The sequence below is a fragment of the Callorhinchus milii genome, unplaced genomic scaffold (genome assembly GCF_018977255.1).
Source record: "Callorhinchus milii isolate IMCB2004 unplaced genomic scaffold, IMCB_Cmil_1.0 Scaffold5, whole genome shotgun sequence".
Taxonomy (NCBI): domain Eukaryota; kingdom Metazoa; phylum Chordata; class Chondrichthyes; order Chimaeriformes; family Callorhinchidae; genus Callorhinchus; species Callorhinchus milii.
In genome coordinates, this window is record NW_024704746.1 from 26,120,245 (window position 1) to 26,135,529 (window position 15,285).

General features: G+C 40.3%; 1 protein-coding gene across 1 annotated transcript; it reads left to right on the forward strand.

Annotated features, from left to right (window-relative positions):
* The first annotated feature begins 3,473 nt into the window (after positions 1-3,473).
* On the forward strand, positions 3,474-10,929 carry LOC103188865 (ubiquitin-conjugating enzyme E2 N). The gene is made up of 4 exons (XM_007909008.2): positions 3,474-3,642; positions 8,554-8,800; positions 9,163-9,303; positions 10,235-10,929. The coding sequence occupies exons 1-4, from the start codon at positions 3,613-3,615 to the stop codon at positions 10,264-10,266; spliced, it is 450 nt and encodes a 149-aa protein (XP_007907199.1). The 5' UTR covers positions 3,474-3,612; the 3' UTR covers positions 10,267-10,929.
* The last annotated feature ends 4,356 nt before the right edge of the window (positions 10,930-15,285 follow it).

Sequence of the window (15,285 nt, forward strand, 5' to 3'; positions counted from 1 at the left end):
GCACTCACTTTGCAAGTGAGAGACCTGAGTTCAATTCCAGGCAGAGGGCGAAACCTTGGGCAAGTTTCCTTACTCCACACAGAGCCTAATAATAATCCCTCCAAAACAAAACAATAATACATTGGTCATTCTCAATCTACGACTGTTTGTGGGACATTGCTGTGCGCAATTGGCTGCCGCGTTCGCCCACAAATATACAGTCAATTCACTTTACAGTGTGTTCTGTGAAGCGCTTTGGGACGTCCTCCTGACGAAAAGCGCTATATCAAATGCAAGGATTATTATTATTATTATTACCAACCTGCCCCCTCCCTCCATTCATCGGGCTCCGGCTGCTCCGTGTCTCCCGCCCGACCCGCCCTACCATCGGTGGCCGGGCTTTCAGCCTCTCTGCCCCCACACTCTGGAACTCCATCCCACAGTCCCTTCGCCTCGCTCCCTCCCTCGCCTCCTTCAAGGCCGGTCTCAAGCCCCTTCTCTTCAGTCGTGACTTTGGTCACCCTCCCACCTCTCTGCCTTCCCTCACCCCTCCCCCATGCTCATCCTCCCGACGTGAAAGGCATTCTATAAATGTCATTTTGTTGTTGTTGTGACTGCATTTTGTAGGCGAACACAGCAGCCAATGTGCACGTAGCAATGCCCCACAAACAGCCACAAAGTGACTAACCAATTTTATTTGTGGCCATTGACTAACATCGATACTATTGTGGGCGGGGGTGGGAATGAAGGGCCAGAGAGTTGGAAAGATAATCTCTTGCTTTACATACATATAACTTTGTGTAATGGTTGGTTTGTTGCCAGGCATCCAATCTGCGAGGCTGCAGTCTGTTATGTGTACGATGTGATAAATCCCAGCAGCTTTCAATAAATCCTTTGGCACAAATATTGCCGGTAATTTAGACGTCCTAACCTGACGTGTGTTGCTATGTTCTTTAACGTTGATCCCCAATAGCACCAGCTGTAAATTACAGATCAGTATCAATTTCAAGCTAAAATAAAACACGCCAGAATGAATTATAAGGTATGAATTATCTCCCTTCAGTGATTTTATGCAGAGTGTAAACTATCTTTTTACACTATTAAAATTGTTTGATTCAGTTTCTCAATTATCGCATGCCATGGTAACACAATCACGGATGTCAAACCATTAAAATAATATCTCAGTCATGCTGTATAATGATAATAATAATCCTTGCAATTTGATATAGCGCCCGACTTCACTGGCTTCCCATCACTCAGAGGATACAGTTCAAGATTCTGGTCCTCACCTTCAAAGCCCTCCATGGTCTTGCTCCCCCATACCTCTCAGCAGGCTCCGGCCTGCTTCAGGTCCCACGCCTCGCCCGCCCCACCATTGGCTGCCCCCACCCTCTGGAACTCCATTCCGCAGTCCCTCTGCCTCACCCCCTCCCTTGCCTCCTTCACGACCCATCTCAAAACCCACCTCTTAGACCGTGCTTTCGATTACTCTGCTTACTCAAATTCAAGATCCTCACCCTCACCTACAATGCCATTCACGGCCTTGCTCCTTCCTACCTCTCCGACCTACTATCCCCCTCCCTACCTGCCCGTACCCTCTGTCCCTCTGGCTCCGGTCTGCTCCACATCCCCCGCCCCAACCGCCCGACCATCGGTGGCCTTCAGCCTCTCAGCCCCGAGGCTCTGGAACTCCATCCCCAGTGCCTTCGCCGCTTCCTCCCTTTCCTCCTTCAAGGCCGGTCTCAAGGCCTTTCTCTTTGACCTTCAGCCTTCAGCTCCGCTCTCGATTCTCTAACCCCTCCTCGCTCCCTCCCTTCCCTCCCCTCACCATTCTCCCTCCAATGCTCGGGTCCTGACCCAACTGTACAGCGCCTTGGGACGTCCTCCCGACGTGAAAGGCGCTCAATAAATGGAATCTTGTTGTTGTTGTTCCCCCACTGCCCTCCACCCTCCCCGATCCTGTCCCCCAGCTCGCGTGCGAAACTCTGACTGTCCAGCGCCTTGGGACATACTCCCGATGTGAAAGGCGCTTTACAGATGTAATTTTGTTGTGTTATCGGGTCACAGAATATACTGTCATTTTGTGGACCAATTGCCTACAGCAGTGTCCCACAAATAGTCCTGGATTGAGTAACCAAATTGTTATTATTATTTTATTATTATAACCAAATTGTTTTAAATTTACTCCCAGGTCAACTACAATACCACACCTCTCAAAACAGCATATAAACTGAGCAGCAACCAGAATTTTGAATAGGTTGTTTCTCCTTATTTTTCCTTTATGCTATTAAAATCCATATTTTCTCAGACATATTCTATGTTGGTAAAGAATAAATAACTTTTTCCATCCAAGCATTCTAACCTTGCCAAGTTTCTCACCTGTGGTCTTTGCAGGAGATGGTTTCTGCTGCTTTGGCCTCCCACCCCTGCCCTTCCCCAGCAATTAGCCAGAAATAAAGTGGTGAATTGATCATTAAAAGCAAAAGCACATATGGTTTCCACAGCACCAGGATCCTGGTGACCCGACTCCCATTGTCTGAGCTGAGGCACAATATAAATGTGCTTTTAATCCTCCAAGTAAAAGTTCCACAACATTTTGACCTAATGTTGCCCAAATATTTCCATAACTTCAGGATATCTATTCTATATATACCTATATAAATATATATATTTATTTATATCACTGTACCTATCCTTGATCTTCTTAGCTAAATAATAATCAAACTGCAACTCTATATTCAACAATAACAACAAATTGCATTTATTTAATGCTTTACACGTCAGGAGGACGTCCCAAGATGTCGATTATTCATCTATTTAATTCTCAACACAGTTTTTAACAACTTTGAAAAGTTATTAATCAGAGCAGATTTGGCTATTTTATCTGGAAAATTGAGTTTTATGTGTGTACGTGTGAAATCTACAGTATGACGTGGCAGTCAATACCACGTGCCATGATTTTACCACAAAATACATTTTACAATATATACTGTGAACATATATATATAAACTAATTTAGATGATTACGAACGACGTGATAAGGCGCTAAATCAAATGCAAGGATTATTATTATGAAAATCGATGAAACAGAATCAAAGACGTTGCTGATATAGGCAGAAATGTAAGTGGGACAGTTAGAATAATGAGTAATAAGGTAATAATACATTAATCACAATCCTTGCAATTGATATAGCGCCTTATCTGGTAATTGAGACGTCTCAAAGCGCTTCGCAGGATATGCTGTAAAGTGTAGTGACTGTGTGTTTTGCGATAAATAAGCAGTTAATAATAATATATTATAATTGGGACAGTTGACAGATATTTCCACTCTTAAACAGCACCAACAGCCACAAGACGCCCACTGGACCTGTCCGGCTGGTCGGTCGGTGCGTGGCGTGTGCTAGTTTCGCGGTGCATAGCGGGAGTTGTAGTTCCTTCCGGGTCCGGGCTGAGCTGGCGTGATACTTCCGGTGGACTACATTACCCAGAGGGGCACTGCGGGCGGAAGGAAGGAAGGAAGGGCGGAAGGGCGCGGGCGTCACAGACGGAAGTGGACCTGGGACGGTGAAAGGAAGGTGAAGAGAAGCGCGTCTGTCAGTCAGTCTGTGAGAGAGAGAGAGAGAGACGCACACAATGGCAGGACTTCCCAAGCGTATCAGCAAGGTACGCACTCGCCTCGCCCCTTAATGTCGTGTGTCCCGGCCCCGGGAAGAGAGTCGGAGGCAAAATAAAGGCAGATGAAGTGGCCGGGGATCCACTTCCGCTCGGGGACGAGACACGGTTGAGGGAAAATGGCGGCGCTGGTGGAGGCCTCCTGCAGCCACAGAGGCTCTGCAGCCGGTGCCCAGCGGCACGGAGAGGCTTCCAGCAGCTCCTCCTCGCTGTTACTGGGGGGGGCGGGTACACAGACAGCTGTCTGTGAGAGGGCCCGGGGTTTGTGAAGGTAGAATGAGGGGGTTCTCTGTGGGCGTTTCACCCACAAAATACACAGTCACTCCACTCTGTAATAATGTTACATCATGATGTGACTTGGGAGATCTCGCAGAATAGCAGAGCGGTTTGGAGGGGCTGAATGGCCTCCTCCTGTTCCTATGTTCGCCATATATTTCTGTGTGTGTGTGTATTTATATATATTTATAGTATAATAATAATCTTTGCATTTGATATAGCGCCTTTATCACGTCTTCTCGACGTCTCAAAGCGCTTCACAGAATAGACTGTAAAGTGAATTGACTGTATATTTGTGGGCGAAACGCGGCAGCCAATTGCGCACAGCAATGTCCCACAAACAGTCTTAGATTGAGAGTAACGTTACTTCATAATATTTAATGTTACTTGATCTATTAGAATGGCAGAACAGGTTCGAGGGGCTGAATGGCCTACTCCTGTTCCTATGTTACACATATACCTATATTTACAGTATATTCTGTGAAGAGCTTTGAGACGTCTCAACGATGTGATAAGGTGCTATATCAAACGCAGTGATTATTATTATGAATGAAAAGTTAAAGTCACCATCGGGGGAAAAATAGGGAGAAGTTCCCTCTCTGTCTGAAAATGTGTCGTTTTTTCCTTCAATTTAGACCCATTAAATCCAGGTTTAAACTGCAATAAGTATAATAATAAAAATAATCCTTGCATATGATATAACACCTTATCACACCAGTGAGATGTATTAAAACGCTTCACAGAATATACTGTAAATTGGAATCATTGACTGTGTATTTTGTGGGTGAAGTGCGGTAGTCAATTGCTCACAGCAGTGCTCCACCCGTGTTTGACAGGTCTGTGCACGTTCAGCGCAGTAGTTTGTCTGTGAAACCACTGTCAGCTAAGTGCACAGGCAGCGTTTCCACTTTGGCTGGAGAAGCTTCTGGAAGTTTCAGTTTAACTTTGCACCCGACTAACATTTCAATTTTAAGGAAGTACGGACAAGATTTGCTGTTTCTCTCCTTCAGGAAGGCCATTTGTCCTGGCCAACAAATCCCCTAACTAAAACTGGTCACTCAATCCACGACTGTTTGTGGGACACTGATGTGTACAATTGACTTGTCACATCCCTCCCACAAAATACAGTCAATCTACTTGACAGTACATCTTGTGAAGTTCTTTGAGGTGTCTCAACGATGTGATAAGACGCAATATCAAATGCAAGAATTATTATTAAGACGAGGAATAATAATAGTATCCAGCGGTTGCTGGGGTTTCACCACAGTTGTGGTTTTCTTGCTTCTAGAAATGTCTTTAAAGAAGTGAAATAATGGCCTTCAAGATATGTGGGATCCCCCAGAATATATGTGATTTCAATTGGTATTGGAATATCAATGGGAGGGTGTTTTGAACTAGTACAATGTAATTATTTTATTTTTCTCACACCTGTATTAAACTCTGAACCCATACAATGGAATGTCTCACCTTTTTGCTGCTGAATGCAAACATTTAAATGAAATCAATGTAATTATGTGGTTTTGGGGACAAGGTGTGAGCAAATATCTAATATTGCAACAATTGTTGTAGTGGTACCTTGTTAGAGTTTTAATAATAAATAATAATTGTTGCATTTGATATAGCACCTGATATTGTTTAGACATCTCGTTGTGCTTCACAGGATATACAATAAAGTAAAAATTGAAATATTTAGTAGTTCATCAATATTTGTGTATCTTTCTTTTTAAGCAGAACAAGCACTGCCTTGACAGAGCCAGGAATACATCCTCCCTTAATACTGCATTAATAATCTGTATAGTATTATCCCAATGTGTGAATCTTCATTGTCAGGTGTGAGGTTTTATAGAAAAAAGAAAAGAAGCTTGAGGTTGGAGTTCTATGTAAATGCTGGCACTGTTTATGTTGTGCTTTTGTAGTGTCATGCTATTAAAACTTTAAAAATATTCCTCATTAATTTCTTCTGATTCCTTAAAAAATTGGTTGAGGGGAGATACAGAAACCTGCCAGAAAGGACGTGTGGATTTCACTACAAGTTTAAGTGGAGTTTCAGTTTAAGCATATGTAATGCAGATGTTTTTTTCCCCCTCATTACATAGCTGTAAATCATAACAGTGTGACATTTTTGTATTCCCTCTCCTTAATCCGTGAAAAGTCCCTGACAATGGAGTTATAGATTTCTTTATACATTTGCCCTGGTGAGAATATTTGAGCTTGAACTCTGGTAAAGTGCTGGTAGAAGTGATTGGGTTGAGCTTTTTGAAGTAATGAGTTGGATATTGTATAAAATATTGGCAGCACATTAACAACAACAACAAAAATACATTTGCCTTTCACATGGACGCTGGCAATTAAAGTCATTGACTTGTGTAATTTAATTATTGAACTCATTTCTAAATCTGTTAATGGTTTGTTCAGGTGTCTCTGGTTAGAATTATTTTCAAATGCAATTTTGTTTATTTGCAATTCTCTACTATGTAGCGATTTTCACAGGTTTTTCCATAATTAACTAAAATATTGATGTCAGCGCTTGATTATTTTGTTGGATGTAATTGTTTGAAGATTCAGTGCAATATAATCAGTTGCGCAGGACTACCTAAGCACATTGTGCAAGTGGTTGATAGTCCTTGTGGAAAGCAATAGAATATACACTCTTCCACTGTTTCTGAAGCAACACCGAACCTATGCCGTTGGCAGTACAATGAGCTGAGCACATTTGTTGGAGTCTTCTATGGTTTTCCTAGACCTGCACTACAATCAGATTAATGCTCTGGTCTGCAAAAGGTCACCTTTTCATCTTGTGAACTGTATTATAATCATAATAATAATCCTTGCATTTGATATAGTGCCTTATCACATCATTGAAAGTCTCAAAGTGCTTCACAGAATATACTATAAAGTGAATTGACTATATTTTGTGGGCAAAATGTGGCCTCCAACTGCGCAATTAGTGTATCACAAATAGTGATAGATTGAGTGTATTTTGAGGTGTGTAGAGTAAAGAAACTTGCCTAACATTTCTCCCTGCCCGGGAATCAAACCCAGGTCCTCTCGCTTGTGAGAAGAGTGCTCTAACTACAAGACTCCACTTATCTATAATGGAAGAAAAGTCACTAAATATCACTGTGGGGGTAAGAAACAAAGAAAAAAAATTAGAGAGAGAGTTCCTGTAGTGTATCAATTTACTCAATTTCCCCATATCCAAATGTATGCATTTCTGATCATCTGGAATAATTTGTCTGCCTTTAAGACAAAAATCTTTTTGACAATTGACTTGAAGACTGGAGTGTCTGTAGCACAGACTGCAGTCACCAGGGGATGTTTGATCCAAGCTAGAGTTTGACAAATCAGTTCTGCTGCAGTACTTGATGCTGCCGCAAGAGCTCAGCATATGCTTTGTTAATAGCAACTACAGAGTCTTGTGAGTTTTCAGTTTGTTTCTGCATTTCACTCAGGCATTGAAAACATCTTCTGCAGATTGTTGTGCATTCTTAAAACATATTGGGTGTCATTGCAAAGTTTAGGATTTGGCGAGGAGGGCACGTGCTAACATTTTGGTTTGGCGTAAAAGCGGCTGAACTATAAGCTCTCACACTTGTCCCAAGTGGGACGTGACTAACAATATTTAGTGTAAATGTTTCATAGATTTTCATTGCAACTGCATCATCCAACCTACACAATTTACTGTTGCCTTTTACATGTACTTTCACTGTACCACCTTATTTATGTGGAATCTGAGAACTGTGAAGATGTAAAAAGTGCTGTGTAAATACAATTTCTTTTTATTTATTTGGATGAGCTAATGTGGGAATGTATATAGTGCTCTTGTGCTCAAATATTGTGCTCTGCTGTAACAGTAAGCTGCCGTATAACAACCTTTTCAAAATGTCTCCCATAAATTAAACTGCCGCTAGAATGTCTATTTTCCAAATAAACACCAATAAAATGAACAGCATACAAGTGAATGAGTTTTCAACATTCACTCACAAATACAGTAACCAGTGTATGTATGGCTGCACAATGGAAAAGTGGCCAAACGCTATGTTAGACTTAAAACTGTAAGTGTGTTCATACCCCATCAGATGTGATGTAGTCATTTAGTACAGTGAGCTACTAGCCATCTTACTGCAACGTTTCCTTTTGGCTGAGACGATCATTAACAGCTATACAACATAATTTATATCTAATAATTTGGTCACTCAATCCATGACGGTTAGTGGGACGCTGCTGTGCGCATTTGGCTGCCGGGTTTCGCTCACAAAATACATTCCCTCCGCTTTACAGTATATTCTGTGAAGCGCTTTGAGATGTCTCAAGGACGTGATAAGGCACTATATCAAATGTGAGGATTATTATTATTAATTTGTACATTTGAAAGGATCCTATAGAGGAACTCGTACACTAATATACTGTGGATCTGATCCCTCAGAAAGTCTAAAGATTCAGGAATTAATATCTTTGAATGAATCTGCAGAAAAGTAAATGTATTGTAATTAAACATATGGCATATTTTAATAGTTGTGAATGCCATTGATAATTTGGTTGTTAGTATAACTAAAGGGAAAGGTACATGAGATGTCATGTCACATGTGTATCGCTGACTGGCATTTTATTTTTAATCTTTTCTAGGAAACTGTTCGCTTGATGCAAGAACCAGTGCCAGGGATTCAGGCACGGCCAGACGAGAATAATGCTCGTTACTTTCATGTTGTTATTGCCGGTCCCCAGGACTCCCCTTTTGAAGGCGGGATTTTTAAACTTGAACTATTTCTGCCAGAAGAATATCCCATGGCAGCTCCTAAAGTACGCTTCATGACCAAAATCTATCATCCAAATGTAGACAAGCTGGGCAGAATCTGTTTAGACATTTTGAAAGGTACATTTGTTTTCCAGCCTCTTTGCCCCCACCCTCTGGAGCTCCATCCCACTGTCCCTTTGCCCCACTTCCTGTCTCGCCTCCTTCAAAGCCCGTCTCAAGAACCTCCTCTTTGACCGCGCCTTCGGCCACCCTCCTACCCCCACCTTCCCCGCCCTCCACCCCTCCTGATCCCAACCCCCAGCTCAGGTCCAAATCCCTGACTGTCTAGCGCCTTGGGATATCCTCCCGCTGTGAATGGTGCCGTGTAAATGTAATTTTGTTGTTAATGTTTTTAAATTTCTGCATTTTATAGTTTGACGCTCAGTTCTGTATAAACCAATGTAATTATTAACTTGGTAACGTTTTGATTCACTCCACAGATAAATGGTCTCCAGCTTTGCAAATTCGGACAGTGCTGCTATCAATCCAGGCATTATTAAGTGCCCCAAATCCTGATGATCCATTAGCAAATGATGTAGCTGAACAGTGGAAGAGCAATGAGGCCAAAGCCATAGAAACTGGTAAAGTCTGAGGATTTTCTGTTGCTTTTTGCTGATCAGGGTGAGGTGGGGAATCTTTTGGCTACTGAGGGCCGGATGCCTTTTTTGAGACATCTCGAAGACATCAAATTCAAGGATTGTTATTATTTATTATTATACCCTAGTTGAGAAACGTCTGCAGGCCGCACAAGCAATATTGTTGTGTTTCCCTTCCAGAAACATGACATTTCCGGGTTATGGAGAGAGTGGGTGGGCCGGATAAAATGGGGGGGGGGGGGGGGGGGGGAGGGGGCAAAACCAGCTAGTGGGACCACCCTTAGTTAAAGGACATGACAATTCTAGGGGAGGAGTGTTTATTCTTGGATTTCGGAGGTGTAATTTGCTTCCACCACGTACATACTCCAGGCTTAATCCTAGGCTGTTGAGCACAATCACAAGGACCAAAACACTTTGATTAAATTTTCCACAGTCGTGAAGCTAAATCACACTAATGGTCACTCCCGCCACCCCATCCCTTGCTCAGCATCTGACCTCATTGTTGTCCCACGTGATGGGTAATAATAAAAATAATGATCCTTGCATTTGATATAGTGCCCAATCATGACATTTTACAATAAATGAAAGTTGTTGTTATTGTTCATTCTGTTCTTTATAACAGTACTTAGCAAGTTGATGATTAGCCTTGTTTTTCCCTTCCCTTCGACATTCCAGCTGTCCAAAAGCGACTCATTTATCTCTTCACTATAGAAAGTAATATAATAATCCTTGCATTTGATATAGCACCATATCACATGGTTGAGACATCTCAAAGCGCTTCACAGAATATATTGTAAAGTATCAAGGTAAAATATATTATACAGTATCAAGAAAAGATTGTACATCACTTGTGGATAATATTGAAATAACCTTTCCTTTAAGAAAAAAATGTTTTTAAATGTTTCTTTCCTTTCAGCCAAACAATGGACAAGGCTACATGCCACGTAATGAGACGATATTCAAGATAAAAGCTGAATGCACCTCACAACTCCCGATACGCCAAGATTTCACCCTTCCTTATATTCAAAGAATCCCATCTTAGAAAACTGCAGAACACACAAACCCAGACAGTTAAAATTATTGGGGATTAAGTGCACATTTAGGGAATATTGGTCACGTTCTGAATTCACCATGAAAGCATGAGCAAAGGTTAGATGTATACCACTTTGCTTTGTCTGTTCTTCCCCATCCACAGTTTGATTTGAAAGCAGTGGCATACCTCTGTTTGATTTGCAATGACTTGCAATGTTTGTATCTTAGCACTGTGAATGAAGTTAGGCTGTCAGCTGCTGGTGTTGTGTAAGTTTGTTTTTTTCGCTTTTCTTCTGTATTTTGTGACGTGAAGACGATTTTAAAACGCAGCTACTAGTACACAGTAGATCACTCCTTTTGGCCAAGTCTGGTAAGTGTTTATGTGCTGTAGTTTGAGCAGCTTGGCTGGTTAGACGTTCACTCAGTTAATAAAGGAGGAGGAAAAAAAAGCTTCACTAACCTTGTGTCTCTGCTGTCAAACATAGCGCCTAAGTAAGCTTTTAAGTTTGTGACTTTCGTATGGCTTATCTGGAAAAAAAATTCTGTAAATTTCTTGTTTAGTAAAAAAAATTATTCTAATTTGTCTTTGTACTGTTTTATTATGTACATTTCAAAGCAAACACAATGCATGACAATAATTTCACTGTAAAAGGGTTTAGTGACGTATTTCATTCTATTAGTGGCATTGTGTGTACTTATGTTTCTTTTAAGCACCATGGAGGCAAACTGGACAAAATTGGATCAGTTGCAGTTCCATTTAAGTGAGTTCGAAGTGCAATGCTCAGAGTTCTTTACTGAGCTTTGATCATTATAACTGACTTGCTCAATTTATGTATCTAATAAATAAATAATCCTTGCATTTGATATAGCACCTTAGCAACTGTTTGTGGGTCATTGCTGTGCACAATTGGCTGCCGCGTTTTGCTCACAAAATAGTCGATTCACTATACACTACAGTGTGTGAAGTGCTTTGAGACATCTCAAAAAGACATAAGGCACTATATCAAATGCAAGAATTATTATTTTCAAGAACAAAATTGGATTCTAGAAGGGAAGTCTCACAGAGACTTGGCTACTTGGAAAGGAAGTCAATTAAAGGGAGAGATTAAGCAAAGGAAATTAGGATTTTATTTTTTTGTGTGAGAATATAGTAAAAAGGTAGATGTGTTTGGATCAATGCAGATTACAATGAAATAGAAGTCAATAACGGATCTGGGATTGACACCTTTACACACAACAACTTACGTTTGTGTAGTAACTTTCATGTCAGGAGGATGCTCCAAAGCGCTGGATTTCAGGGATTTGAACCTGAGCTGGGGGTTGGGGTGGAGGGCAGGAAGGGTAGGGGCGGGAGGATGACCAGATTGATGAGAATGTGGAACTCTGCTGAAAACAGGTTAGAGCAAAACAGCATGAATAATAAATTTAAGAGGAAACTTGATGCATGAAGAACATAGAGGATTAGGAATGGTGAAGGCTTATACAGTATAAACACCAGACGAGCTCGGCTGACTGGGACATTTGTGTAATACAACATTCTATGTCAATATGCACTGAGGTAAGGAACAAATTAACAGCGATCTGTTTACAAAAATGAAGATAAATGTTAAGATAATTTTACTTTGGTGACATTAATCAGGCAATAGCAGGTACTTAAACACCAATTGGCAAGCTCATAATACTCTTTAACATGTTTCTGCTCTTGGGGGTATAGTGGGGGGGGAAAGACATGAATAGTACCAATTCTAGTAAATATTCCTACTTTGTGTTCTTGGACGGACCAGCTGGAGCAAAGTTTACTTCACACACTCCTCCAGTCAACTTGCTGAACCGGCTTAACCAGAACTCTGGGACCGAGACTTGCCTTGTCAGCCAAAGGTGAAGAAAACAATGAAGTTATGTTATCTCTGTGACTGCTCACTCTATATTTATCTGTCTTATGCTAAGCAGGCTCCGTATCTCTATGTCCACCCCACCCTGTCTGCCCCATCATCGACAGTCAGGCCTTCAGCCTCTCTAACACCATCCTTTGGAACTCTATCCATCTAATCAACTGTAGCGAGTCAATTCATTTGAGTCCTATAGCTTTGTGGTTAGAGCACTTGCCTCGCAAGGGAGAGGACCTGGGTTTGATTCCCGGGCAGCGCGAAACCTGAGGCAAGTTTCCTTACCCCACAAGCCTCTGTTTACCAGCAGTAAGTAGGAACCCAGTTGTTATTGATTAGTGGGGGTAATAATCCCTTCAAAAATTTTATTTAAAAAAAAATTTAATGCAGGGTCACTCAATCCACGACTGTTTGAGGGACCCTGGTGAGCGCAATTGGTTGCCGCGTTTCACCCACAAAATATGCAATTCACGTTAGTGTATTCTGTGAAGCGCTTTGAGACATCTGGAATATAAGGTGTTATATCAAATGCAAGGATTATTATTATTTTAGTGTTATCCTGGTTTATAAACCAATCAAATCAGTTGCAAGAGGGATGAGAAGCTCACACTGACGCTCACTATGAAACAAAATCGTTGGAAGAGGTATTACCATGTTATACTAATGATCTACATTACTAATCAACTTTATTTAGGGGCATTAAAGAGATTACAAGTAACATTTTGCAAAATCATATTGTAATTTTGAATATAATACATAGTGTAAAGTACAAAACTAGAGAACTGTTTAAATGTTCATAACAAAACAAATCTACATGCTCACAGTTGCACTGGCTCATTTATTTGCTGAACATGAAGTACAAACAAGGCCTTTTGAAATCTGGCTCAGTACTGTACAGTACATCAGATATGAAGTAAACAATGATTTGACATCAATGGCTGAAACAAAAGGCCAACTATCTGAATGCAACAGCTCGGTGTGTGTATTTAAGGTTTTAAAATAGAAAAACTTGCAACTAGCTGAAGTGCACATTAATATTCTCTTAATAGAGAACAAACAACTTTGGACAACAAAACTATTTGATAGAATGAATGCATGGTGTTCAAAAGTTTATTCAAAGACTATTATGTCAAGCGATTTTTGAAAAAAAAATCTAGTATGACATCTTTGGGAACTGTAGAAATATTTATGAAGGGCAATATGTAGCTTTTCTATAGGTAGAGCCATAAATTTACTTGTTTTATTCAAGATCATGGTAAGCCATAATAGTATGTTAAAAAGGCTACTGTACTTAAAATAGCACTATTGAGAGCAAAGTAGAGCAGGTTGTAATTAGATAAGGCAAATTAATTAAGTCAAACTATTTCCTACAGTTGCAAATCAATATTGCAATTCAACTATACTTTTTTGGACTAAATTATTCAGAATTAAATAATTCTGAATTATAAACGGCTCAAAGATGATTCTTACTTAAGATTTTTCTTAAAATTTACGGTTCTGTGAACAGACTAAGGATCTCGTGTTTAGGATTGAGCATTCATGACAAGTATAAGAATTAAACCCTTCTGCCTCACCGCCCAAAATGAAGTTGTTGCACTTACGTTAATGCCACATGTATTAAGTTAAGCTCAATTTTATTTGGTAATAATAATTCTAGTGTGACATTTGGTCTGCTTTTCACACTAGCCAATTCTTTGACAGACATCAATTCACCGTAAATTTGTATCATGGAACCATATTAGAGAGTGGAACCAAACTGCAACTGCAGTTTTTTTTTTAAAAAAACGAATTATTCAACCTGAATTTTGTACTGGATTTGAATGAAGTCTCCTCGCCCACTATCAATTTCTCTCGTTCTTTTTTCCCCCCAAGTCTCCATAAAGTTAGATTTGTACAATCAATCTTTCCACAACTTTTTTTTCTTTATTTAAGACGACATTTTAAACGTCATTGCTCCCAATCTTGCTAAACTGCCTTATAATATCAGTCTAAAAGATAAGTCACATAAAACTCCACAATTTGTTGGGGAGGGAGAGAGGTGCTGAATTTAAAACAGATTGCTCACATGACCAATCAGAAGTAAAGTACACTGGCAAACAAAAATCAAATGAACACACAAAGAGCAAAGAATCAGAAGTGCGTCTGGGAGATTTGTTTTTTTTTAAAAAAAGTACCCAATTTTCATAGGAAACAATATTTTCAGAATGGCTCAATTTTACAAACATTTAAATAAACTACAAGCACCATTAGATACTCCAGTGGAAACTCACCTCAAGGTCATGCACTAAATGTGGTCAATTCACAACCTCACTCGGGAGCTCAAGCCCGCTAATGTGGTCACATTTCCTCAGTCCGTTGGCTGACCTGATTTGTGAGTTTCCCCTGGATTCAGCCATCGCAAGAATCATTCAGACCGCAGGGCTCCAGACATAGAATACAAGTCACTAGCGAGCACATTTTTTGTAAATTAAGTTCATTACATTAGCTTTTATGAAGTGTTCCTGCTGATTTAACAAGAATGTTAACTGTAGAGAAAAGATCTCGTATTAAAGAATGATAAATTCAGAAATAGGACAAGAGGCTGAAAGAACAGGGAGAGTAAAGAAAGCAACAAAAACATTGAAGATGGGTGGTGGGAAAATTAACAAATAAGCGCTTCAAGGTTAGAACAAAACTACATTAGCAGCAGTTTGATTTGGCTTCTATACAACTTCAGAACTTTAGATTTAGAAGTCATTAACTTCATAGTTCACTGGCCCTCCCCCCTCCCCCCCATCCCGTCTAAATTTAACTGTTGTAAATTACAGTGAAAAGGTGAGATGAAAGCACATAGCACTTTGACAGTCTCAGGACACTTAGCGGTACGGAAACTCCTTTGCATTTTAATCAGGAATACAACGAGCGCAACGTTTAATAGTGTTTTCCTTAACAGTGCTTAACAGAGAATCAATTTTGTGTAAAAAAAAATGTTCCTAACCACTGCTACCTGAATAATTTAAAAGGGGTAATTTTTGCTGTCTCAGCATTGAAGTTGTGAAATCAATAAAGT

Bases quoted from the DNA above. Each gene is read 5' to 3' on its own strand.
- LOC103188865 (XM_007909008.2), top strand. From the start codon at position 3,613: ATGGCAGGACTTCCCAAGCGTATCAGCAAG. The intron at 3,643-8,553 runs GTACGCACTCGC...AATCTTTTCTAG, and splicing joins TTCCCAAGCGTATCAGCAAG to GAAACTGTTCGCTTGATGCA. The intron at 9,304-10,234 runs GTAAAGTCTGAG...CTTTCCTTTCAG, and splicing joins GGCCAAAGCCATAGAAACTG to CCAAACAATGGACAAGGCTA.